We start from the raw sequence: 25,617 nt of genomic DNA, 5'->3' as shown, positions 1-25,617 counted from the left end.
AAACAAAACAATACAAAACTGTGTGTAGACCACACAGGTAGACTACAAATGCATGACTTTATATGCCTGTAAAGAAAAGAACACAATTAAGCAAAAAATAATTTTACTGGTGATGGCATTAAACGTGGTTTTGTAAAATCTACCTTTTTATATGTTCCACATTTCTTTTAATATATATGTCATACATTTTCAGTGGAAAAAATAAAAGAAGTTTCTCTCTAGGGCCCTTGCACGGGGCAGAGTAGACGCTTACCTGAACAGAGCCTTGAGGTTTTCCGGCAGCTCCGTGCGGCCGGCGTAGCCTGGGTTCATGGTGATGAAGATGCCCACAGAAGGGTTCAGGCTAATCTCCTCTCCAAGGAAGCTGAACCGCTGCTTCTTATCTCGAATTGCATCTTGAATGCTTTTTACCTGGTGAACAAGTCATCGGAAAATGCTCCTTCTGCGTACCAGAGGCGGAGTGGTAGCTAAGGCTGGGACCCTGTGGTCACACAACACAAACACTTGCTCTGGGCCCTCCTTCACGGAAGGACAGGACTGGCGGCTGCGCCCTGGGCTCTCTACCGATGGGCACTGGGTGCATGTCCACAAGAAATCTGGCCACCCATATCCCCATATCCACGCTTATCACATGGTGCCTAAGAGGCTGGGGGTGAACAGCAGACAACTCTGACTGCCAGTCCTCTCCACACTGACCGCTGTCTTGAGCACTGTTCTGTATTACGTCATGTGATCCTCACCAGGATGCTCTGAGCGGGGGCTCTTTAGTACCATCGTCCCCTTTCTCCATAAAGAACTGTAAGCACCCAGAGGTGGAGTAGTTTGCTGAGCCCTACACGGCTGCTAAGTGCTGGCGTCTGCCTCTGAATCCAGGCACGTGGATTCCGGAGCCTGGGCTCTTAGCTGCTACACGATGGAGAGAACGCTAGGACCTACCCCCTAGGCTTGTTCTAAGGAGTAAATGAAATAAAGTCCGCAAGGAGTTTAGCACACAGAAAACACTCAAAAATAGCAGCTAACATGGGAACTCTTGATGTGACCGCTGCCATCACTGCAGTGTGCCCTCATCTGGATCTAACCCTCTCGGCTACTCCTCCGTCTACATCTCTAGAACAGACGTGGAAAACACAGGCGACTCCGGTAGGGATGGAGCGTATGGTGAGGAGGGGAGGACAAAGCAAAGGGAGGCTGGGTCAGGTCCCCAGGGGCTATTCGTGCCTTTCTAAAGAGATTAGACTTTTCCTTAAATGTGGTCTGGAGCTGGAGGGGATTTAATAAGCTGAAGGTTGACCTGGTTAGACCTAGATTCTAGATCATACTTATAGCAGTGGAAGGAGAGACAGAAATGAACATCTGGTGCTTTGGAAAAGCGTGTGTGATAATGATCAGCAACAGAAGGAGGGAGGACAAAAGGGGCTCACTTGTCCAGCCAGGCCTGGGATGTCTCTGAGTATGTCTAGCCTCTCAGGCCTCTTGAGAGCAAAGCCGGGAAGCTGGGGCCGGCGCAAGGGTTTGAATGAGGCTCGTGCATTATCAGCTGTGCTCAGGGTGTTTGGAATAGTCAGGGGTTCCGTAGAGTTGGGCTGCAGGGATATGTGTGTGTGTGTGAGTGAGAGAGAGAGAAGCACAGAGAAAAACAGCTGGAGTGTATATAAGAGAGAAGGAGAGAGGAACAGTTGGATCTTAAACGAGAGAGACAGAGAGCCAGCTGCACCACGTACCAGAGAGAGACAGAGAGACAGAGAAGGAGAGGGAGGGAGAGAGAGAGAGCTGGACCATAAACAAAAGAAAGAGAGAGACAGAGAGATAGAAACAGAGACAGAGAGAATTAAAGCTGGAACACTTATAAAAGAGAGACAGAGACAGAGACAGCTGGACCAGAGAGACAGACACACAGACAGACAGAGACAGAGAGAGAGGAGAGAGAGAGGAAGAGAGCCTGAAGGCAGCTGGACCATCCACCACGGGCAAGGCTCTCTCCAGTGCCTGGAAGGGCGGTATCTGCCAGAACTCCTGGCGGGTCCACAGTTGGGATTCAGCTGCTTTCCCAAGTGAAGCTCTGATGACAGAATGCGTCTGAGCTCACAGCAGTTAGCTGGAGGCTGAAACGTCTTTTCCGCACACAGCATGTCAGCGTGTCCTGGCAGAGGCAGCCTCCAGCACCCAGCACGCTGGCCAAACAGCTTGGGCTCTGCTGGTTCCCGTGGCACTCGTAGCATGCTGGGCCATGGGGCCTCTCGCCACCCTCATCACCCCATGAGGCCTGCGAGTGGGGAAGGCTGGGGTCTCTCCTTCCGCCCCGGTCCTGCCACCTGTAAAATACACAGAGCTCTCCCCTTGTGGCGGAGTGGGGAAGGGACTTTCATTACTCCTTGCAAATGGCTCTGACACCTTCGGGCTAAGGCCAGAGCCCGGACCCTTTCTGCCATTCGCTCTGACTCAGCACTCTCTCCTGCACCCCGAGGCCCAGACACCTCACGCTCAGCGAGAGTCTGTGAGGCACTGTAGGACTTGCGGCATCCGTGCTTTTGTGTAAAATTCTGCGGGGGCTCTTGAGGGAGAGTGTTGAACAGACTCGAGGAGGCAGTTAAGGCTGGAGCCTCAGTGCTGACAGCAACCTCTGATGGCCCGGCTCACGCAGGACAGGAGGCCGTCTGCCTGGCATTTCCTTGCTGCCTTAGAAGCAGCCGAGGTCCACGGAACAAGCACTGGACTGTAACGGTGCCCGGGGTGCAGGCGGCCTGGTAAAGTCCGGAGGTCCTCCAGGAGGCGGTGGGGTGGGGGGAGGGTAGAGGCAGGTGAACCGGGATCACACGGATTAGACTGCAGCCCAGCCAGATGGAGGTGCACACACAGGTAGCTACGGACTGCATCTAAGGTGCCAGGTACACTCCTCACTCGTGGGGGTCCGTTTCCCCACTAAAGACTCATCACTTTTGCCATGGGGAACAATAACGAAATAATAACTGCCATTTACAGAGCACTTGATATGTATCAGGCGCTTTTCTTAGAGTTTTATGTGAATTAACCCATTCAGTCCTTTCAGCAGCTGTATGAGATGGGTGGATCCTCATTTCATAGATGGGGAGACCGAGGCTGAAGGCAGTGAAGACTGTGCTACAGTCCTGGAAGATGCAGGCATTAGGGGAGGCATGAGGGAACTCTATACTATTTTGCAACTTTTCTGTAATTGGTTTTCTATGATTTCCTACAATTCTAAAATACATTCAAAATAAAAGGTTAAAAGAAAAATGAAACCTGCCAGATGTCTAACAGTTGGTAAGTGGGGCAACCTGCGTTAAAATCAGGCAGCCTGGGGCCAAAGCGTATGCTTTCAGCCACTTCGACACACGGCCTTCTACCAGCAGGAGCACTGCCAGCCACGCACAGCTCCTCACCTAATATATACCGTCTCAGAGAAATCTGCTTTGCTCTGAAAATAATCATGTTTGTTACAGTTCAGAGACATAGGTTTCCATGAAATAAAAAAGGTGCTTTCTCCACCCATTAAGAAAACAAACAAAAATGGAGAGCTATGTAGAAACCAGTGTCCTCAACTGGGGGTGATTTTGCACCTGCCCTCCCCAGGGGACATTTGGCCACATATGGAGACATGTTTGTTGTCACAACTAGGGGGGAGGTTGCTGCTTGCATCTAGTGGGTAGAGGCCAGGGATGTAGCTAAACATCCTGAAACGCACAAGACAGATCCTTGCAACAAAGAATTTTCAGGCCGAAGACAGCCTTAGTGCCTAAGTTGAGAAAACCATGATCTGGACCAAACATTTCACCAATGAGGAAACTGAGGCCAAGAAGATATAAGTGAATTGTCCACCATTCCACACCTTGTGTCCCTGGGTCCTACCAAATTCGCATGCACATTCTTGGCCCCAGCCCAGACTGACCAAATCAGAAATCCTGGGGGTGTGGTCCAACAAAGCATCTCTTAATAAGCCCTCCGGGTGATTCTGATGCATGCTGAAGTCCGAGAACCACTGCAGTCCAGTCAATTCTTGGATTTCTACTCGTACTTGCTTCTGCCCAGGTGTCTCCATTCATACCTGCAGACTGACCCCCTCCACCTCTCAAGGAGCCTGAGTCCTCCGATCCTTCTGCCCCACCTGCCATGGAGAGGACGTGTCCCTGCAGCCCACTCACCTGGACCAGCCAGGCTTGATCCTGTGGGTCTTGGTGTGAACCCAAGCTCCACGGTCCTCAAGGATTTTCTCTTTACTTTACAGTCTCCCTCTCAGCTCTGGTTCTCAATGTTTGCTGAACATAAGAACATAAGAACCATGCAGGAAGGTTTTTTTTGAACTTTGACACCTAGGTCCTGCCCCAGACCAATGAAATCAGAATCTTTGGGGTGGAGACTGTGCATTTGTACACTGCTATTTTTCAGAATTGCCAGGCAATTCTAATGTGCAACCAGGGTGGAGAATACTGCACCCAGGGCAGCTTGTCTCCAACTTCATGGTGCCTATGAACCACTGGGGGTCTTGTGAAAATGCAGACTCTGTTACAGCAGGTCTGTGGTGGGTCTGAGAGTCTGCGTTTCTAATAAGTTCCCAGGGGATTCTGACGCTGCTGGCCCACTGCTGGAGCAGCACGGGGCTAGATGCCACCACCCCACCCGGCACCCTCCACTGTCCATTCTCAGGACAGCTGGTGGCCAATTAAGTGTCCTTGCCCCTGGACCACAATGCCCCATTCCAATTCATGACCCTCCACTGCCTCTTGACTAGATGCGCTCGCTTTCTTTCAGTTTCTACAGCCTTTAACTGCACCTCTTGAATGCAACTTCCTTTCTGCCTTATATTTTAGATGCATGTGTAGGTCTTACTTCTCTATATTGCAGGCCAGCTCTGATATCAAATGATCAGTCCTGCTATCTGCACAAGCCACGTGTGCTTGTCTGACCACAGTGGCTTGACTGGATATCTTAAGAATGACTTCTTTCCCTCCAAAGACTGGAAGTTAGTGATCACAGACGGTTCTGCCCCTATTCCCTCCCACCCAGGTAGGGCCTTGCATCAGACACACTGGTGAAGTATCAAAGTCATCCCATCTTACCTGCAGGTGATAAATTTTAAGGAGGTCATTGGCTAGCCCTAGGCTATGCTCCTCCTCTCAGCTTTTTCTCCACACCCCTCTACGTTGCCCCCCTACATTCTAAGGAAGTGGCCCATTCATTCTGTGGTCCCCTGGGGTCATTCTCTTCTCCAGCCTTTGCCCCCAGATGCCATGCGTTATTAAAATCCTGCCTGGCTCACTCCATGCTTCTCTCTGCAGTGGCAGATTGGAGTCTGCTGCCTTCAGGAAGTACAAACCACTCATCACTTTTTACATTTAAAAAAATATTTCTCTGTTTTTACTTTAGACCTTAAACTCCTATATAAAGGGTGTTACATGGGAGTTCCCTTGGCTATGAGATGCTAGCATTTGTTCAGCTCCTTGAGTACTTGGAACACTGCTATGATGGGCTCCCGAGTCCCTGCTAGCTGCTCTGCTGCTTCTAGCCACTTGCTGCCCCAGCCCAGCCCACTGCCAGGGCTCGTACCTATGGAAGGGACAAAGTAGCAGGGACGCCTGACCAGGCAGTGTGGAGGGGGACCAGGGGCTGGAGGTACAGAGTAGTGGCGCATGTCCCCTGGCCCAGATAACACAAGGCCTAGGGAGCTGATTGCAATCGTAGTGGCAAAATTCCCAAAAAAAGTATGTAGTATCTTATACATTTAAAAAATAACAGAGTAATTGTTCTTGTAATTGCCACAGTTTTCCCAATTGGATATGCAATTCTGCTTGACCAATCTGACAGAGACATGAAAATTTCCACCTCCAAGAATACCGAGGCATGCTCACTTTTGTAGAAGTTACTGGGAAGAGGGGCACAGACATGTGAGGAGAGGAGAGGAGGAGAGGCAGGAGAGGAGGGGTAGGGCGGGTAGAACTGTCACAGCTGGTGCAGCTTCTGCACCAATATGCCAGCCTGGATTGCAGTGTGAACAGTTAGTGCAATTTTCTCCTTGGATGGGTCTATGATTTTAAATGGTACTAGCTCAGATTTTGCCCAGGTTGTTGTCAGACCACTTTCTTGAGGATGTTCCCTGTGATGTATTCCTAGACAAGAGTGTGGAAGCATCAGGGAATTCCAGCTTGAATTTATTTCATTTAATTCCAGAAGCAAAAGGGAATTAATCTTGAACTCACCACTGACCTTGTGTTGGGCAGTTTCAAAATACTGTAAGGCAAATTCACAGCGTCTGTCTACTATGCACTGGGGACAGTGGCTGTTGGGCACTGCCTCATCAGTTAGGACACTGTTAAGTTTGTTAAGATAGCCAGAACCTGGCTGGCTGAGAAGGAGTGAACAGTGCAGGGGAGACTGCTGAGACCAGGGAGTAGACCCTTCTTCCCTGTCCTGTGTGTTCCAGCCTTCTACTTTTCTTCAACCCATTTCCTACAGGGTTCAGGTAATAATGATAGTAATCATGAACATCACCACCACCCCCACCATCATCATCATGGTCATCCCCATCATTATTATCATCACCATCATCATCATCATGGTCATCCCCATCATTATGATTATCACCACCACCATCATCATCATCATGGTCATCCCCATCATTATTATCATCAACCCCACCACCATCATCATCATCATGGTCATCCCCATCATTATTATCATCACCATCACCATCATCATCATCATGGTCATCCCCATCATTATTATCATCACCACCACCACCATCATCATCATGGTCATCCCCATCATTATTATCATCACCATCATCATCATCATGGTCATCCCCATCATTATGATCATCACCACCACCATCATCATCATCATGGTCATCCCCATCATTATTATCATCACCATCATCATCATCATGGTCATCCCCATCATTATGATCATCACCACCACCACCATCATCATCATGGTCATCCCCATCATTATTATCATCACCACCACCACCATCATCATCATGGTCATCCCCATCATTATGATCATCACCACCACCATCATCATCATCATGGTCATCCCCATCATTATTATCATCACCACCACGATCATCATCATCATGGTCATCACCATCATCATCATCATGGTCATCCCCATCATTATTATCATCACCACCACCACCATCATCATCATCATCATCATGGTCATCCCCATCATTATGATCATCACCACCACCATAAACATCACCACCACCATCACCATCATAACAGAGACTAACATTTATTGTGTGCCTACTATGTGTAGGGCTTTGTTTTAAGTGCTTTACATATGTTAACTCACTTAATAATTACTACAACTGCATCTAGTAGGTATTAGTATTATTAACTCCCTACAAATGTGGAACTTGAGACATGGACTTGCCCGAGGTCACACAGGTAGTAAAGTGGCAGAACCAGAACTGAACACTGGCAGTGTGGTTTCAGAGCTTACACACATAACCACTTCTCCCCTGCCTTGTCTGGCTAACTCCACTCTACAAGAACCTGCTTCTTTTAAAAGCCCAATTCCATGTGGAACTTGTTTATATCACTGGAGCCCAAGAAGAGGTCTCTGCTGACCTTGTTGTGGCTCCCGCCTTTTGCTCTTCCCCTGGGCTCCTTGTGCAGACACACGGAGACAGCCCGTCAGCAACCCCAGGCACTGAGTGCTGCATCGGGACACCACAGGTGTGACTATTCATGATGAACGGTCCTGGGTTTAAGTGAGGCAGTAACAACAGTTCAGCCTAGCTGATGAGAACAAGAAGTGCTCTCCAGAAGCTGTGGCAAGCAGCCAGGAGAGGGGGCAGAAAATCATAAAAGCAAAGATGAAAGAGGTGGACATAAAGATGGGTAGAAATAATTATGGGTTATCGATGCCACAATAGACACTGTGGCAAGAAGCTTATGCTTCTCTCTTGATTTTCAGAACCATTCTAGGCCTAGAATTAGTACTTCAAGAAAGGTTTATTTTCTTTTACTCTACATCTTATATCACAAAATTCAAACAGTCTTTACAGAAGCATCATTCCTGGTTCCAAGTTGTGAGGTGACTACTTGGAGGTGAATGCAGTCAGTGGACGTGTTTTGTTTGTTCAGCTCAGGTTTTGTTTTTAATTAAATAAACTGCCAACTTTTAGAAATCTAGAGATTTTAAATAAAAATTTGGACTGTCAGCTTCTCCTTAAAATGTAAAAGATCTGGCAACACCGGCCTCATATTCTCATGAGGCAGAGGTGTGCTGGTAAACGTGTAACAACCAGCTCTCCAGGAAAAAAAAATGCCCCAATTTGTAGGATTTGCCCATTTCCATGGTAGCCAATTTCAAGCTGCCAATGTGACTGCACAGTCAGCTCTTGTGAACCAAGCCAGTCAAGGGTTTTCAGCTGAGAGAGTGTTCAGGCAGCTCTTTGACTTACTTCTTCTACCTACTCCTACTGCATCAAACAACCCTAAGGAAAGGGAAGACCCCGTATCAACCACGGGAACAAGAGAAGAACCTACGTTTCTGCAACTTTCAGAAGCTTCACCAAGAAACAGTGCAGACAAGCATCAGCAAGTTGGTACAAAGCAGACTTTCAGCAAAGGTTTGTTCACTTTTTTCTACCCCCCTCTTTCTGCTGCTCCCACTGTCTATGGGATCCTTACCCAAATCCAAATCCTCTCCATCTTTTCAAGGCCTGGCTTCAAGATAACAGAAATCAAATCACATCTAGAACATTGAAGAGTGTCTCAAGAACTCAAGATTTCTGAAGTTAGGAATAGTGTCCTATTCAACTGGGACCCTCACACTGGCCTTGAGCACAGCACTGACTATGCCGTAGGTGTTTAGTAAGCGCTTCCTGGGTGACCTGAAAGACAAGTGGCACGCTTAGGGGAAATCTAACCCAAAAACGGATTTTCTTCATCCAACAATACTCATGCTGCCCCCTCACTTTGTACATAATTAAGTGAACGAGGCTGAGAGAGGTGGAGCGCCTGGCTAGGATGCTCAGTGAGGAAACGGATGAGCTGAATTTCAAGTCCTGGTCTGACAACTTCCCCAGTCTGTGCCTCTTCTAAAGAGCCGGGCTCTGCCATCTCTTTCGATCCTTTCCTACCCCTATGGAGCAGGTGCATGGGCGTTCTTTCTTCCTGTTTTACAGAGGAGGAAGTGTGAAGTCATGGCCAGTAAATGGGTCCATCTTGGTAGGGACCAGCATGATACCCATATCCTGCACCCAGGCCTGATTTTCGCAGGTGGAAGAAAGGGCAGGAAGTGCAACAGGGGAAAGGGTAGAAGCAAGTGGATGAGGAGAGGGTAAATGCAAGAGGATGCACAAGTCCTCAGGGCTTGGCATGAAGACCACAACGCTCCCATCAAGTTCTGGCCCCCATACCTGCACAGCCACCACTGACAAGACCTCCACGGAGATTCGATTAAACTCATCAAAACAGCCCCAGGCACCGGTCTGAGCGAGGCCCTTGTAGATGTTGCCGCAAGACTGCAACAAAATGTACAAAGATTAAATTACTATCTGCTGGGCTTACTGTTACACATCTAAGTAATTTTCCATCCCCTTTATTATAGAACTTCCAGTTCCCTAAAGACCACTGGTTAGAAACTCATATTAAAATTTCAAGGACAATTAAAATTTTGATGGCTTTGGGTGCCAACATAAGTCATGGGATCACACAGAACCTTTTCAAGACACTTCGACCAAAATCCCTTTAAAATGTCATCAGGCTTGTATTGATTCTGTAGCTTTCAAAATCCCAGGAAACGAATAAAATATTATATTTCTTGTACCATACAGACAAAAATCCTTCCACTCAGCCTTTGGCATGTGCTGATGAAAAAGTTTATGTCTGTATCTTTGAATTCATGCAAAATACCCAGGTTTCCCAGAGTGATGGGAAGCTGGAGATGGGGGTGGGAAGGGATAACCTCTTTTGGAAATAAACTACAGGTAAATCTTTTTAAATGAGAGTAAGGGAATAATTTCAGATGGAAGATGGTATATCTGTCCTAAAAATGAAAACCACTCTGGCCATTCAATGTGAACTAGTAAACCATGGAGCCATATAAAGGGAGAGACGACTGGGAGACACTCAAGGCCATTGGCAAGGAAACATCACTGATGTGCTCAGAACGTGCAAATAGTCGAAAAGTCCACTCATTTACTCAGTGGGCATTTTTTGACCATCTGCTCCATGCATAGCTCATGTGCTAGACCCAGAGAGGCTCAGTCCCTCTAAGAGCTTCTAGTTAGGTTGTGGAGATAAGGCATACAAATAAAACAGGTAAATTGCTACATGAGCAGTGGTTCCAATGGATAATATAGACCACAAATGTTATGCAGTTCAGAGAGGGGTGGGTCAAAGTGCTCTAGACGGATCAGTTTTGCCAAAGAAGTGAATTTCACATAGTACTACAACAGCACTTTCCAAAGTTTATTTCATGTAATGCCAAAGCTGGGAGATGCTCCTTGAAGACAAGACTCTCTGGTAAATCAAGTTTGGAAAACACTGCTTTCTATAACCCACTTTGGTCAATTTACAACGTATAAGGGCATTTTAAGGGTCCTGAGAAGTCAGGCAAAATTAAATTAGTTCAACTCTGTTATATGGCTAGGATTTTTTTTTTCCTCATGTGACCCCTGATTTTCTCAGAACGCATTCTGGCAAACATTAGTGTAGTGAAAGGAACACAAGAACAGAACCAGAAGATCTGGAGTATTGATATCTCACAGAAGTACATGGTATCTTCAGAACATACATTGGAATCGTGGCTTAATAAGATAACAGTGTCTGTGCAGGCATAGCAGAAGGATAAGGGCTTTCCAGGAGGAGGAAGGATTATGGACAAAGGATGAGCAATGTCATGGTATGTACAGAGAAAAAATAAAGGTGTCATTTTGGCATGAAAGTTGATTAAATAAAGAGGGTCATGGTTCTGAAAAGGCTTGAATTATTATAAGAGATCTTTGGAGGTTTGGAGCAGAGAAAAACATGATTAAATCGGTATTTTAGGAGACCCAGTCTAACACCACATAAGCTAGGTTAGATGCGGGGCAGACTTTGAAAACAGAGGGAAGAATCAACCCCACCTTTTACTAAGCTCCTTGAATTAATTGATTTCTCTATTCATGCAACAAATCTACTCTGAGCCTGTGCTATGTGCCAGGGGTTGTCCTAGGTCATGAGGATTCAGCCCTGAACAAGGGAGAATTGACCCGATCCTCAAGGGTTTTGGATCCTAATGGGGAAAACAGACAACGAACACAAACATAAGAAACCATCAGTAGTGATAAGTCCCAATGGAGTCTTAACATGAGGGTAATGTGGCTATTTATTTATTCATTCTGTCTTATTGAGATGTAATGGACATGTAGCTATTTCAGACTGAGAAGTCACAGTCTGTCTGAGGAGGTGACATAAGTTCTAGGCATTGTGTTTGTGTGCTCAAAAAAATTCTGCAGGTGGATATTGCTAGTATTATATTCATGAGTGTGTGTGTGTGTGTGTGTGTGTGTATACATATGTATATATAAACATATATATAATAAAACATAATATATACTTTATATTTCATTTATATGACATACTTATATTCCCGAACTTCTGCTTAGTATTTGTGACATTTGACAGGTTGCCATATATACATGACACTTGTCAGGTTGCCACACACAAATATATATATATGTAAAATAATAAAACAACCTGTCAACTATCACATACACACACATTACATATATGTATATCACATACACACATTATATATATATTGCCACCTGTCAAACGTTATAAACACTAAGTCAGAGTTTTGAAAATCAAAATCCATGCTTCTCCAGCTAACAGTGGTTTTAAAACTTTTTAAAGTTGTGGATACCTTTCATCAAATGGAAATCCAATACATAAAACAGAAGAAAGTAGAGTTTCCATAGGGGGATAATCGTCACCCCACACTTTACCCCCAAGGGCCTGAGCAGAACCCAGGACTCCATGTGGCCCCGTTTTTTGACAGGACACAACTAAGATGTCACCACAACAGCACAATGGTACCATTAGCTGGGCTGGGCTGGGCTGTTGCCTTGCCATAAGACGGTGAGTTTCTGGGACAGGATATGGGCTCTCAGAATAAGGTTGAAGGCCTGGAAGCGAGAGCCTTGCTGAAGGAAGAATAAACATTGCTGACTGACTGGAATGATGGAAGGAAGGACAGGAAACAATGAAGATGTCTTAAGATGTCCACCCCGGCCCACGGGGAAAAATAAGATGATTAGTATTGCTGGGATGAGGAACCTGGCCGGAAGGAAACAGGGAGTCAGCAGGAACTGTCTGAGAAGAGTGTCGACCGAATATGAGAGGAGGGCATCCAAACGGAGGCCTCTGCTGCCTAGTTAAAGAGACTACCAGAACTTGGGTGAAGCTGGAAAACAGACTCAGGAGTCATCCGTGTAAAAGTAAAACTTGAAATGATGAAAAGGGGTCAAAAAATGAGATCAAGAAGGCAAGATCAGATAGAATTGTGGAAGGATGACGTTTCAGAAGCGTAGAGAGCAGGGTTTCTCAAGGAGTGGGTGTTCTACAGTATTGATGCCATGGAGAAGTCACAGAATTCCAGATACTTTCAAAGTCATTTGATGTTTCAGCAATAGCCTCTCCAAACTGAGGTCCGGGGGAAAGTATTGCTGCTATAACATGAAGAATGTCTTAGCACTAAAACAGCAACCATTTCCAGAGAAAGTGGCTAGTTTTATGGGTTTTCCAACCAGCACTAGCAGAGTAAAGCAAACCCTAACCCTAACCCTCTCCCCCAAGCCCCCACACAGTTCTCGCGTCCACCCCATTACCCGACACCTCCCTACAGAATTCCTGAGGCAGAGGGGATTGTGAGGGTCCTTGACAAAGCCCAAACTCTCCTCTTTCCTCCTCCTCTGTTTCACCACCGACCCACACCCTCCCCATGTTCACTAAGTATCATTTAGTTTTTTCAAGCTTCTCAATCTTTCTTTTCCGTTTCTGCTACCCCATCATCCGGCTTCTCTCCCTCTCTGGTTTGAACGGCTGCAGTGTTCTTCCTAAAATCGTTCCTCCCCCACCTTCCAGTCTCTTCCTGTCTCCCTTCATCTGGCTGCCCAGGGAGTCTTCCTTAAAGACTGTTTGTCTTCATCACACTCCTGTTTCAGTCCTGCAGCCTGCAGCGTTTCTGTGGCCTGACACCTCACGGACAGAGCTTCCCAGTGGTCTTGTGCTCCTCCTCTCCTTGCTCAACCCCATCTCCCATCCTCCCCTGTTCCCCGATCCACTCGAATGGACTCCACCGTGGTTCCATGTTTGTTTCTAGCTTGTTCTCTGGAGACACTGAAACAGAATGCGCTGCTGTGAGTGATGCTGGTGAAGGCTCTTTCTGACCTTCACTCCTTTCCTCCCCTCGCCCCAGCCAAACCCTGTGAAGAGAGCTCAGGGTGAAGTCAGCACAGGGAGCAGGGGAAGGACAGCACCTGCACATAGAACTCAGTCCTGTTTCTGAAGCTGATGTTTTAGTGGGTGGGGCTGCGTTAAAATGTCACACGCCCTGTTTGGTGCTCATCCAAACCTTAACAACCTTAAACAACCTCAGCTCTGACCTCCTCCACGATGTCTTTTCTGACCAGCGCACTTGGTGGCTCTCCCACAGCTCTGGAGCATTCCAGGGATTAGAGTTCGCAGAACACGCATTAGCACTCAGGGTAATGCTGTCTGCTATCTCCCCTAATTATTTCATATATCGTTCCTGTCTCTCCTAATGGACTGGGTTATGCTCACCCTATCTATCTATCTATCTATCTGCCATTCATCTATTATCTCTCTCTCTCATCTCTCTGTCATCTATCTACCTACGTATCTTTATTTTCTTTCTTTCTTCCTTCCTCCTTTCCTTCCTTCCTACCCATCTCTCATATGTCTATCTATCATCTATCATTTATCTATTTATATCTATCTATCTTTCATCTATTATCTCTCTCTCTCTCATCTCTATCTGTTGACCTGCCTATGTTTTCTTTCTTTCCTTTTTTCCTTCCTTCTTTCTTCCTCTCTTTTTCTTTCTTTCTCTCTCTTTCTTTATCATCTATCTATCTACCTACCTGTCTATCTCTGATATCCCCCCATGATTCCCAACAGATGCTGAGCAACGGTGATGCTCAATAAATTAAGTTGATTGCTGGTGTGTACTTTGAGATAAAAATAATTCTGAATAGCTGGACAACAAAGGGAAGAGGAGGTTTGCAAACTGCTTACTTATTGGAGCTGTTTGGTTACAAAGCATGTTTGGTGTCTAGGGAGGAATCACCTTACCTTTGCTGCATCTCACTACGGCTATACGTACTGTTCTTGCTCTGATCTGTGTCTGTACTAGACACACATGACTGAAGCTTTGCACAGTTCAAACAAATTAAGGGCAGACCCCCTCCTCTCAGCCTGCACTCTTAGAGGAATTGGTGGGGTCAGGGTTCAGTAATAAGTTTTTGAAAGGACTGGGTAAAATGACCTTAGTGACCTCTGGCCACGGGGCCAACTCATCTCTTCCTGTTTCCCATGTTGAGCATGACTTAGAAGAAATCTGGCTGATTTTCTTCAATCAATACCCCAGGTCTTCCACATCTAAATGAGTGTGTCCTCCAGAATGTTGGGTGGGAGAGTATATTTATCTCAGCAGGGCTGCCATTGATCAACTCTAGAAGAATCTAGAAACTTAAAGTAATCCTTAAAGTTTAGCTTGTTCCTTTAGAGGGGAAAAAAATCGTTTCTTCTTCCAGCCTGCTTAAAGAGAAACAGTATCTTTATGTGTTCATCAATAAAGGCAACCATATTAAAATTTAGTGTGTGACTATGGGAAGACAGCTGTTTTGGGTCTGAATCCTCATTTTGTTTGCTTTGTATGAGAAAACATGATGCTACAGGATTCTGTAACTCTGCACAGCAGAATTTTATATACAAGAGAAATTATTAAAGTTATAGCACATCAATCTCATTTACAGAGTTCTATATGTGGTAACTGAAAGTATTATCTTGCAGTCTCTAAATTTATTTTTAAATTTAATTTATTTTACAGGCAATATATCACATCATTTATATATATAAATATTTGATCTATTTAATGCAAATGTTTTCTTTTTCCACTCTAAATTTATTTACCTGCTATCCTGTTTTCAAAAGGGAACTTAAGGCAGTTTACAAAAATACATACAATAAAACAAAATAGAAATGAGACAGTGAGACAATCTGTTATTATGCTTTTTTTTAAAAAAAGAATCTGAATAAGGTCTAGTTGTGAGTAGAACGTTGATGGCTGAGAAGTGACCTAATGGGCCTCTTGTTTCTTTTGCCTTTCTCTATGACACAGAGCCTGGAATACATTAAAAAATGTAAAAATGATGAGTGCCTGGACGAAGAACATTACCCTTGCACTTGTCTTTTGTGTACCTCTTGCTAAGAGTAGAGGTTACTCTAGTATGTCTTCCGAAGCCAAACCTAGAATATTTTGCCCTTGTAGAAATTCTGGGGAAATGCCCACTTTTACACAAGAGCACATCTATGACTTTTATGTGAAGATTTTTATATCAGCCACTTATGAGCCCTTCTGTGGTTCTGGGTCAAATAATGAATTTAGGCCTTTGGATATATGTTCAGCTTCTTCATTTTACAGATGACAAAAGGAAGACCCCAGAGGTGAAGTCACCTCTCTGTGGTTGCAAAGCTCATCAGTGGAAGTGGATTCCACGGCATTAAAGTTACAGGGAGGTCCACAAGCTCCTGAGGGCAGGGGTCCTCAGGCCTCCCGTGAGAGAGCAGGGGCCTCCCTGTCTGGGCCTCTGAGCGAGACCAGGGCGGCAAGGATGAGCTGCTGCCCAGCTCCGAGCCCCCCGCGGCTGGGCCTGTACCTTGTAGCCCATCTGCTCGGAGCAGTTAAACACGTAGACCATGATGCCCAGTGCGCGGCCCAGGTCCTTGGTGGTCTCTGTCTTGCCTGTGCCTGCAGGTCCTGCTGGAGCCCCGCTCATGGTCAGGTGCAGAGACTGGGTGAGGGTGATGTAGCACCTGCCAAACACAGGAGGGTAGAGGTCACTCTCGGTGCCACAGGTGGCCCCACAAATAGCTCTGGCCCTGCTGGGTTCTAGTGAGAGAGAGCTGAGGTTCAAGGCCGTGAGAGACTTGGCACAGCTTCTGTGAAGGAAAGCCCAGAACCCCCCGCTCTGTTCCCCTCTGCGCTGCGGGTGGAACTTTCTAAAGGATCATCTGATCATGATGCTCCCTCCCTGAAGGGCACCAGGGGCTCTCGGCCCGGCCCTTCCTGACCTTGCCCCCGCTTACTTCTCTAGCTCATTTCTCATGGGTCCCTTCCCCCCAGGCCCAGTATGTTTAAGTCCATTCATGAAGAGCTATTTTCACTTGCCCAGTTCTATGGTCTGAACGTTTGTGTCCCCACTAAATTCATATGTGGAAATCCTAACCCCCGAAGACTGCGGTGTTAGGAGGTGGGGCCTCTGGGAGGTGATGAGGTCATGAAGGCGGAGCCCTCATGACTGGCTTAGTGCCTTATTAAAGAGGCTCCAGAGCGGTCCCTGCCCCTTCCACCATGTGAAAACACCGCAAGAAGGCACCAGCTGTGAGCCAGAAGAAGGGCCCTCACAAGAGCACGACTATGCTGGCACCTTGATCTTGGACTTCCCAGCGTCCAGAACTGTTGAGGCCAAGTCCCCCGAAAACTGAGTTCCTCTGCCGAGTTAATGATTAACCTCTGTACCCAAAACGTTATTTCTTTTCTCGTCCAACACCTGTTCCCCTCAAGACTGAGGGGTATCAAAGGGGGAATTGAAACTGCATACAAGCCCCTGTGTTCCTGTCCTTTAAGATAACAGCTTTTTGCTTTAGTCTCCCAGCTCCCCTGAGTCTCCAAAGGCTGGCTCAAGAGTTAATGATCAGGAAATCTAAAGATGGAGACACAAAGAATAGCTGTTGGACCAGGAACCTGGTACAGTTTAGACTCTAGACGAGCCCCACAGCAGGTCCCGAACACCCAGGCCCCTGAAAGCTACGGATACAGGCCCGACACACCCCCCCAAGCTGTTCTTACCGGAAGCAGACCCCACCAGGTGAAAATTGCCAACCGCCAGCACTTAGAGCCCAGACCGGTTGAAACCAGATGATTGGTGATACTCGAAACTTCACACTGATGCCAACCAATCCGCGAATAGGACAAGCTAACCAGGCTCCCTGCAGCCCCCTCCCTCACCCTCACGCTGCCTTTAAAACCTCTGTCTCCTAACCGGCAACTTGGAGATGGTCTTAGAACACTAGTCTACCATCTTCCCACGTTGCTGGGCTGCTGAATAAAGCAACTTTTCCTTTTCCATCAACACTTGTCTCTCGAATTGGCCTGTCGAGCGGCGAGCAGTTGAACTTGGGTTCCGTACCGGCCTTGTCCGGTTACACTGTGAGAAATAAATTTCTGTTGTTCATAAGCCACCTAGTGCTTGGTATTTTGTTACAGCTGACTGAACAGACTAAGATGCCAGACACAGTAGGACTGGGCTTGTCCCTCTCTCCTCCCCCATCCAGCTCCTGACCCTTCCTAGAGTCTACCCGGATCAGGTTCCTCTTCAATCTTTGCTTGGCTGATGGTTACTAACCCCCTGGGGCTCATTTTTGCCATGACTTCACCCACAAGTATTCCCTGACCCCTCAACAATGGGGTGAGTGAGCAGAGTGGCTCAGCTGAGCTCCCACTCCACTGCGCTCCACTGTAACTCCCAACTATATGTGTCATACACCTCTTCCATATATATCTTCATAAGAAGATGATGAAATGTGCCTTTGGTAATAAGCCCATGAAAAGATGCTCGAAATCACTGATCATTAGGGAAATGCAAATTAAACCCACAATGAGATACCATGACACACCCACTAGGAGGGCTACAATCAAAAAGACAGACAATAACAAGTGCTGGTGAGGATGTGAGAAAACTGGGAACCTCATACATTGCTGGTGGGAATGTTAAATGGTACAGTTACTTAGGAAGACAGTTTGACAGTTTCTTAAAAAGTAAAGGTTACCATGTGATTCATCAATTCCCCTTCTAGGAATTACCCAAGGATAATATAAACGTATGTTCACACAAAGACTTATGCAGGAGCGTTCAAAGCAGCAATATCCATAACACTAAGAAACTGGAAACAACCCAAACGTCCATCAACTGTGAATGGATAAACAAAATGTGATATATCCATGCAATGGAATACTATTTAGCAATATAATGGAATGAAGTACTGATACATGTTACAACATGGATGAACCTGAAAAACATTATGCTAAGTGAAGGAAGTCAGATACAAAAGATCCCATATTATTTCATTTATGAAATGTCTGGAAAACACAGAGATAGACAGCAGATCAGTGGCTGTCTAGGAAGGGAGGTGAGGGTGAGGTCGGACTGCAAACAGGGTGACGGCAAGGTTCTAAAACTAGATTGTGGTAATGGCTGCACAAGTCTAAGAATTTACTAAAAATCATTGATTTGTACATTTGTAATGGGTGAACTTTAAGACATGTAAATTCTATCTCAATAAAGCTTTTAAAACCATGCCATTGACCTAACTTTTTAATACTTAGAAAATTAGTACAGAGGCTTTCAACTTGCAGGCTAGATGGGGAGGGGGCATCTGAGGGGGCCTCTGAAATGAACTCTCTTTGGTTCTGAATCTGATACTAGAGTTGACCAGAAACTCTGAGTTAACACCTTTCTTGCCAGATGGTGACTGCATCCTCACTGCAACCAAAATTGTTTTGAAAAGACTTGGAGTTCCTGAACTCTCCTTTAATTAAGTGTGAAATTCCCATAGCTACCTCAGCCTTTGAAGATGAAACCCAGGAAGGTAGTTTCCCCAGGTGGAGAGGAGAGTATGCAGAATTATTATTCTACTTGGAGTTTTCCTGTGTAATTGGGGGGCTGGCTGCATTTAACTCCTGGTGAGCTGGGCTCATGCAGCTGCCTCACTTTTCCCTGTGAACTAAGCTCACATCAGAGTTGTTGATCTGTTAGGTGGGCCACGAAGTGAGGTGAGTCAGGGTTAAGGTGAAAAGCTAGGTCCCATCTCACCTTGCTCAGTCACTGTTACCATTTGGCAATGCTTCTCTCCAACACTGGTAGCTAGATCTTCAGAGTTCCACGTGCAGCCTTAACTGTACCTGCTCTCCTGGGCTGAGTTCTGGCTCCAGACTGGCCCCAAGGCCTTCTACCTCTGCCAGCCTCAGGCTCCTTCCAGAACCTGGAGGGCCTGCTGCAGTCCTGTACCCGCCCCCAGGAGGAAAGGCAGCTGCCTGGATGGGTGGAATCCTGGCCCCCAGCCAGCTTTCCTCCCCACTCTCTCTCCCACCCCCTTTCTGTCCCATGGCTGCCTTCTCTGCCAGCCAGAGGGCAATCCAGACCTCTTCTCTCTGCAGCAGCAGGGCTCTCAAGGAATCTGAGAGTCTAGAAGCACAAGGTTTCACAAAAATAGAATTCTCATAGAAAACTCAGGAATCTCCCAAAAGAAATCCTTAGAACTGGGTGTCAATCTCTTTTTGAGCATCTGCTAAGCTTCTGATTATCTCCAGAAGAAGCGCATGGGGGGAAATGTCAAAATACATATACATTTGCCCATAACAATAGAACTCTAGAGCTGGAAGGAATTTCTGAGATCAACTAATCTAATCCCCTTAAATTACAGATGGATTGACTGATGTTCAGGGAGGGGAAGCGGGCTGGCTGTCCAAGGAGTTCTAATAACCAAGGCAGGGACAGTGGGGCTTTAGCGTGGGCCATGAGGAAAACACAAAGAAAAGAAAGAAAGAGTATTCCCCTCTTCTGTGTGGGGAGCCACTGAGCCAGCAGGATGTCCTAGTTCTTTGGGACACACGCTCCTCTAAGATTCTGTCTGTGGTCTTGTTAGATTGTAAGATCCATCTCTTTAAACATCTAAGCTGGCTGCTTCAATCTGCTCCTGTTTCCTCGTGAGGGGGGCAGATCATGCTATTGTGGTTTAAGGCAAGGACTCAGGAGTCAGACACACTGAGTTCAAATCTTGCCTCTACTACAAAGTGTTTGTGAAACTCGGCCAGGTTATTAAACTTTGGTGCCTTAAAAACATGTGTCACTGGGGTCCACCACACAGTATTTTCTTTGTACAAAGGAATTTAGATAAATCTGCTGCCTCAAAAACAACTGCAATTGTGAAAATGGCAAGGAATCCTTTAAGAAGAGCTCTTGCCTTAACCAACTAACCACAACATGAACATGGATCAATTTAGTCTGATTGCTTATTGGGAAGACAGACCTTTAGTGCTGGAAGAGACCTCAGAGGCTTGGCTCTTTAACCATGCCAGGCTGTCTCCCATTAAATCCTTCAAATACGATCACATAGCCTGTTCTTCCAGTAAGGCATGGTTTATTATTTTAGAAGCCAGCTCCTTCCACCGTGGGTCAGTTCTAATTGTTTGAAAGGCCTTCCTAATATCGAGCTGAAGCTGGTTTTGCTTTCTTCGGGCAAATGATGTCTACAGGCTTTGTTCTTATCTGACCCACCACGCTCTTGTTAGGACAAGATGAGACAAGAGATATGAAAGTGCCTTGGAATGCAGAAAGCTGATCCACTTTCAAGGTATTATTTCTTAAGATAATAAATATATGAAATGTAGCTTTCCTTTTTTTAGACAAACAACTGGCAGATTAAAGAAAATATCAAAGGTGTTGTATCTTGATTTCAGCTATGTATAGACTGGCTATCCCAGACGTGTGGTCTGGCTAATCTCAGAGTTGGTGAAATCACTTGATTTGTATTCATTTCCTATTGCTACCACACAATAAGGGCTTAAAAAAACACCCACTTATTATCTCACTTCTGTATGTCAGAAGTCCAGGTGGCTCCTCTACTGAGGGTCTCACAGGGCCAAAATCAAGGTATCAGTTGGCTGGACCCTTATCTGGACACTCTGGGGAAGAACCTGCTTCCAAGCTCATTTGAATTCTTGGCCAAATTAAGTTCTACCAGTTGTAGTACTGAGGTCCTAGGCGCATGCTGAGGCTGGGGGATCTCTCAGCTCCTAGAGGCCACTGTACGATCCTTGCACAGGGCTCCCTCCATCTTCAAAATCAGCAATGGCATGAAAAGTTCTCCTCATGCTTCAAGCCTCTCTGACCTTCCCTCTGCCCTCAGCCAGGAGAAGGCTCTACTTTTAAGATCTCATATAACTGTACTGGTTCACCTGAATAATTTCCTTTTTGCCGTAAAGCAAAATATAATCATGAGAATGATATCATCCTATTTATAGTTTTCACCCACGCTCAAAGAAGAGGAGATGATACAAGGGAAAATGTCGCTGGGGATCATTCCTAGAATTCCACCTACCACATGGTTCAATAATCATAACTGAGGAATGAACGTGGATGCAACAATATCTACCTGGAGGGAGGCCTCTAGTGGCATCACCAGGACACAGCCTCCTGATGTTCAATATATTCATAGATAACTTGAATTAAGAAATAATTGATTAGATAGAAGGTAAACCAAAATTCTAAATAATTTTGGCAATTGAAAATGATGTGGTAGACCCAACAAAGTGAAATTTAAGGAGAACAAATGCAAATTAGTCTTCCAAGCACTTGCATGTACATGGAATGGGGGCAATGTGGTTAGATGGCAGGTCGCAGGAAAAAGACCCAGGGATTGTGATAGGTTCCCAACTCAACATAGGAAACAGCACTAATAGAAGAATGTCCTTAGCAACAACCTAAAACAAATCTGTCCATCTTATAATATTTTAATATTTAAAATTTGAAAATTGTTTGTCCTCAGCATAAATAGCTCCAATTCTAAGATCTATTCCTTATGCCATGTGGTTACGAGGTCCTTCATCACCTAGTGCTCATCTTCGTTTGCCTACGCTAGTTGCTAAATGTCTTTCTCAAACCGTGACAGGAAGAGCTGAGAGCAATGACTGACATATGATCTACCAAAAATAACACACACTTAGTAACTAAACTTGAATAGCTTAATTATGCTTCATATTATGTGTATGGTTCAAATATAACTAGAAATTCTAGAAGTGACTTAGAAAAAGGAGAATCAAGAGCATAATTCTTAGAATTTTTAACATGGGGCAGTAGATGGGAAGAACAGGAGACAAATTTACAAAAACCAATTTTCTCCTATAGGTAAATGAAAAGAAAGTTAAAGATATAATGAAATTAAGCAAAGGTTCCTTAGTTACAACACCAAAAGCACAGTCCATAAAAGAAAAATCTGACAAACTGGACCTCATCAACATTAAAAACTTTTGCACTTCAAAAGATACCATGAAGAAAATGAAAAGATAAACAACAGGCTGGGATAAAATATTTGCAAACATATATGCAATATGTCCGGAATATACAAAGAAGTCTTAGAACTCAAAAAAGAGTACAAACAGATCAATCAAAAAATAGATAAAAGATATGAACAGAAATGATGCCAAAGAAGATATATAAATGGCAAACAAGCACATGAAAATATGCTCAATAACATTATTACAGAAATGCAAATTAACACTCAAATGAGATGCTACTTCACATCCACTAGAATGGCTACAATAAATAAAAATAAGACAGATAATAATAAACGTCAAGGATGTGGAGAAATGGGAAGCCTCATACGTTGCTGGTGGGGATATAAGACGATCCAGCCACTTTGGAAAATAATTTGGCAGTTTATCAAAAAGTTAAACATAAAACTGCTGTACTACCCAGCAATTCCTCTCCTAGGTATACACCCAAGAGAAATGAAAACGTACATCCACGCAAAGACTTGCAAGCAAATGTTCACAGCAGCATTGTTTATAATAGCCCCAAACTAAAAATTACCTAAGATGACTAGATAGACAAAATGTGTCATATCTGTAAAATTGAATATTATTCAGAAATAATAAGTAACAAACTACTGACACATGTTCTATCATGGATGAACCCCAAAACATTATGCAAAATGAAACAAGTCAGACACAAGAGACCACATGTTGTATTGTTCCATTTATAAGAAATGTCCGGAATAGGCAAGTTTATAGAGACAGAAAGTAGATTAGTGGTTGACCAGGGCTGGGGCTGGGAGTGAGGATCAACTACAAATGGGCATGAGGGATCTTATTGAGGGGCATAAAAATGTTGCAAAATTGATTTATGGTGATGGTTACACTACTTGATAAAGTTACTAACAATCATTGAATTGTACACTTGGAATGGGTGAAATTTTTGACATAAAATAAAGCTCAATAAAGTTGTTTTAAAATATATATACATAGGGACTTCCCTGGCAGTCCAGTGGTTAAGACTCCGTGCTTCCACTGCAGGAGGCACAGGTTCAATCACTGGTCAGGTAACTAAGACCCCACACGCTGTATGGCACGGCCAAAAAAACCCCCACAAAAAACAAAACAAAAAAATATATATATAAAATGAAGAAACAATCTTATATAGGAACAAAAAAATTAAAAACTACATAGAGATAACAATAAGAAACACTCAAAACCTATATGAAGATACTTATAAACTTTTCTGAGAAACACGATTGAAGGTATGAACAAAGAAAAACAAATCACATATTATAAAGATGGCCTGGCCATTCTTTCAAAATTAATTTGAAGGTTTTAAGGCTCACCAATCAAAACCCTAATAATTTATATTTTAGAACTTGACAAAATGATGAAAGCTCATTTGAAAGAAGAAACAGAAGAACTTAAAAAAAAAAAAGGAAAGGAAAATGAAAATGGATGATACAGACCTTCACTATAAAAATATTACCACTCACAATAAAGCTACAATCCTTAAAGAGCACTGCATATAGATGGATTAATATACTGATGAAACAGAATAAGAATAGATACTTTGAAGCAGTTTGATAGACTCAAAACTGAATATGGTTGAGCAAACATCACAAACCAGTGAGGGAAAGGACCCATAACTCATGTGCTGGGCCTACTGACTACTTAGAAACAACAACAACAAAAAATTTAATTATATACTCCCTAACATAGTTTCTATGGGTTTTCCTTTCCCAGGACTCCACACTTTGGGAAGCCATCTCTCCTCTACACAGAGTATTCCCATGGGGCTGTCAATCAAAGTATTTCCCACCTTCCCAGAAGCCACCTGCCAATGCAGGGGACACAGGTTTGAGCCCTGGTCTGGGAAGATCCAACATGCCATGGAGCAACTAAGCCCGTGCGCCACAACTACTGAGCCTGCGCTCTAGAGCCCATGAGCCACAACTACTGAGCCTGTGAGCCACAACTACTGAAGTTCGCGTACCCAGAGCCCGTGCTCCGCAACAAGAGAAGCCACTGCAATGAGAAGCCCATGCACAAGGAAGAGTAGCCCCTGCTCGCCGCAACTAGAGAAAGCCCTCACACAGCAACGAAGACCCAACGCAGCCAAAAATAAATAAGTAAAATTAATTTATTAAAAAAAAAAAAAAACTGTCCCACAAGGGGTGGGCACAAGGCTCGGCCTGAGCAAAATACCCCATCTCACTGTTCGCAGTGACTGGCTCAGAGACGGGCACATGATCCAAACAGGACCAATCAGGGTCCCTTTAAGGAATCTGACATATGGTGCTGGGAAAAAGAGGGTCTCTCTTCCTCCTGGATCAGGTGTGGGCCATCTTTCCAGCCAAAGAAAAATAATGCAAGAAAGAAATCAGCTCTCAGAAGACAGCAAAGCCCTGATAGCTGCCTGTTCAGGCCCGAAAGCTGGTTTCACTGCAGCAAGCTGGACTCCTTCCCCAGAAGTCTGAGTTAACAAGTCCTCTTTCTGTTTAAGTTAGTTTGAGTTAGTTCAAGTTAAGTTAGGCTTCTATCACTTGTAACCAAAAATGTGGGGTTTTTTTTGTTTGTTTTTTTTTTACAAAAATGTTTTGATGAAAACATTCGCTTTACTCAGTAGTCAAAAATTTACCAAAGAATTAAAAAAGGTTAAAGGAAAAAGTAAAATAACATAAACTATAATAAAATACAGGTGAATATTAAACTGATCTTAAAATGGGCAGGAACTTGCTAAGTGTAAAAGTAATAAAATGGGCAATGATAATAACAACAAATTCACAGGAGAAGGAAATCTAACAGCCAATAAACACATAAAATGCTCAAGCCTGTGAGTAATTAAGAACATCAAGATCCAAATGAGATACCATTTTGACTTATAAAGTTAATAATATTTTAAACAATAATACTTAATGCTGGTAAGGATATTGTGAGATGACCACCTCATAAACTGCTAGTGACAGTGGGAACAATACCTTTTTTAAGAATAACTTGAGGGCTTCCCTGGTGGCGCACTGGTTAAGAATCCGCCTGCCAATGCAGGTGACAAGGGTTCGAGCCCTGGTCCGGGAAGATCCCACATGCCGTGGAGCAACTAAGCCCATGTGCCACAACTACTGAGCCTGCGCTCTAGAGCCCACGAGCCACAACTACCGAGCCCGCATGCCACAACTACTGAGCCCGCACGCCTAGAGCCCGTGCTCCGCAACAAGAGAAGCCATGCAATGAGAAACCCGCACAGCGCAACGAAGAGTAGCCCCCACT

General features: G+C 44.7%; 1 protein-coding gene across 1 annotated transcript in view; it reads right to left on the bottom strand.

The window, feature by feature from the left end:
- The window catches only part of DNAH9 (dynein axonemal heavy chain 9), a 310,542-nt gene that overhangs the window by 172,794 nt on the left and 112,131 nt on the right, over window positions 1-25,617 (bottom strand). Inside the window, exons 27-29 of the mRNA XM_082440696.1 lie at window positions 15,911-16,067; window positions 9,383-9,487; window positions 254-411 (exon numbers count right to left, since the gene is read on the bottom strand). Of these exons, the coding sequence (XP_082296822.1) occupies window positions 254-411; window positions 9,383-9,487; window positions 15,911-16,067 (420 nt within the window). The remainder of the gene's footprint in view (window positions 1-253; window positions 412-9,382; window positions 9,488-15,910; window positions 16,068-25,617) is intronic.

The sequence above is a fragment of the Balaenoptera physalus genome (genome assembly GCF_965194825.1).
Source record: "Balaenoptera physalus genome assembly, chromosome: 20".
NCBI lineage: Eukaryota > Metazoa > Chordata > Mammalia > Artiodactyla > Balaenopteridae > Balaenoptera > Balaenoptera physalus.
This window is presented reverse-complemented; position numbering and strand designations above follow the sequence as displayed.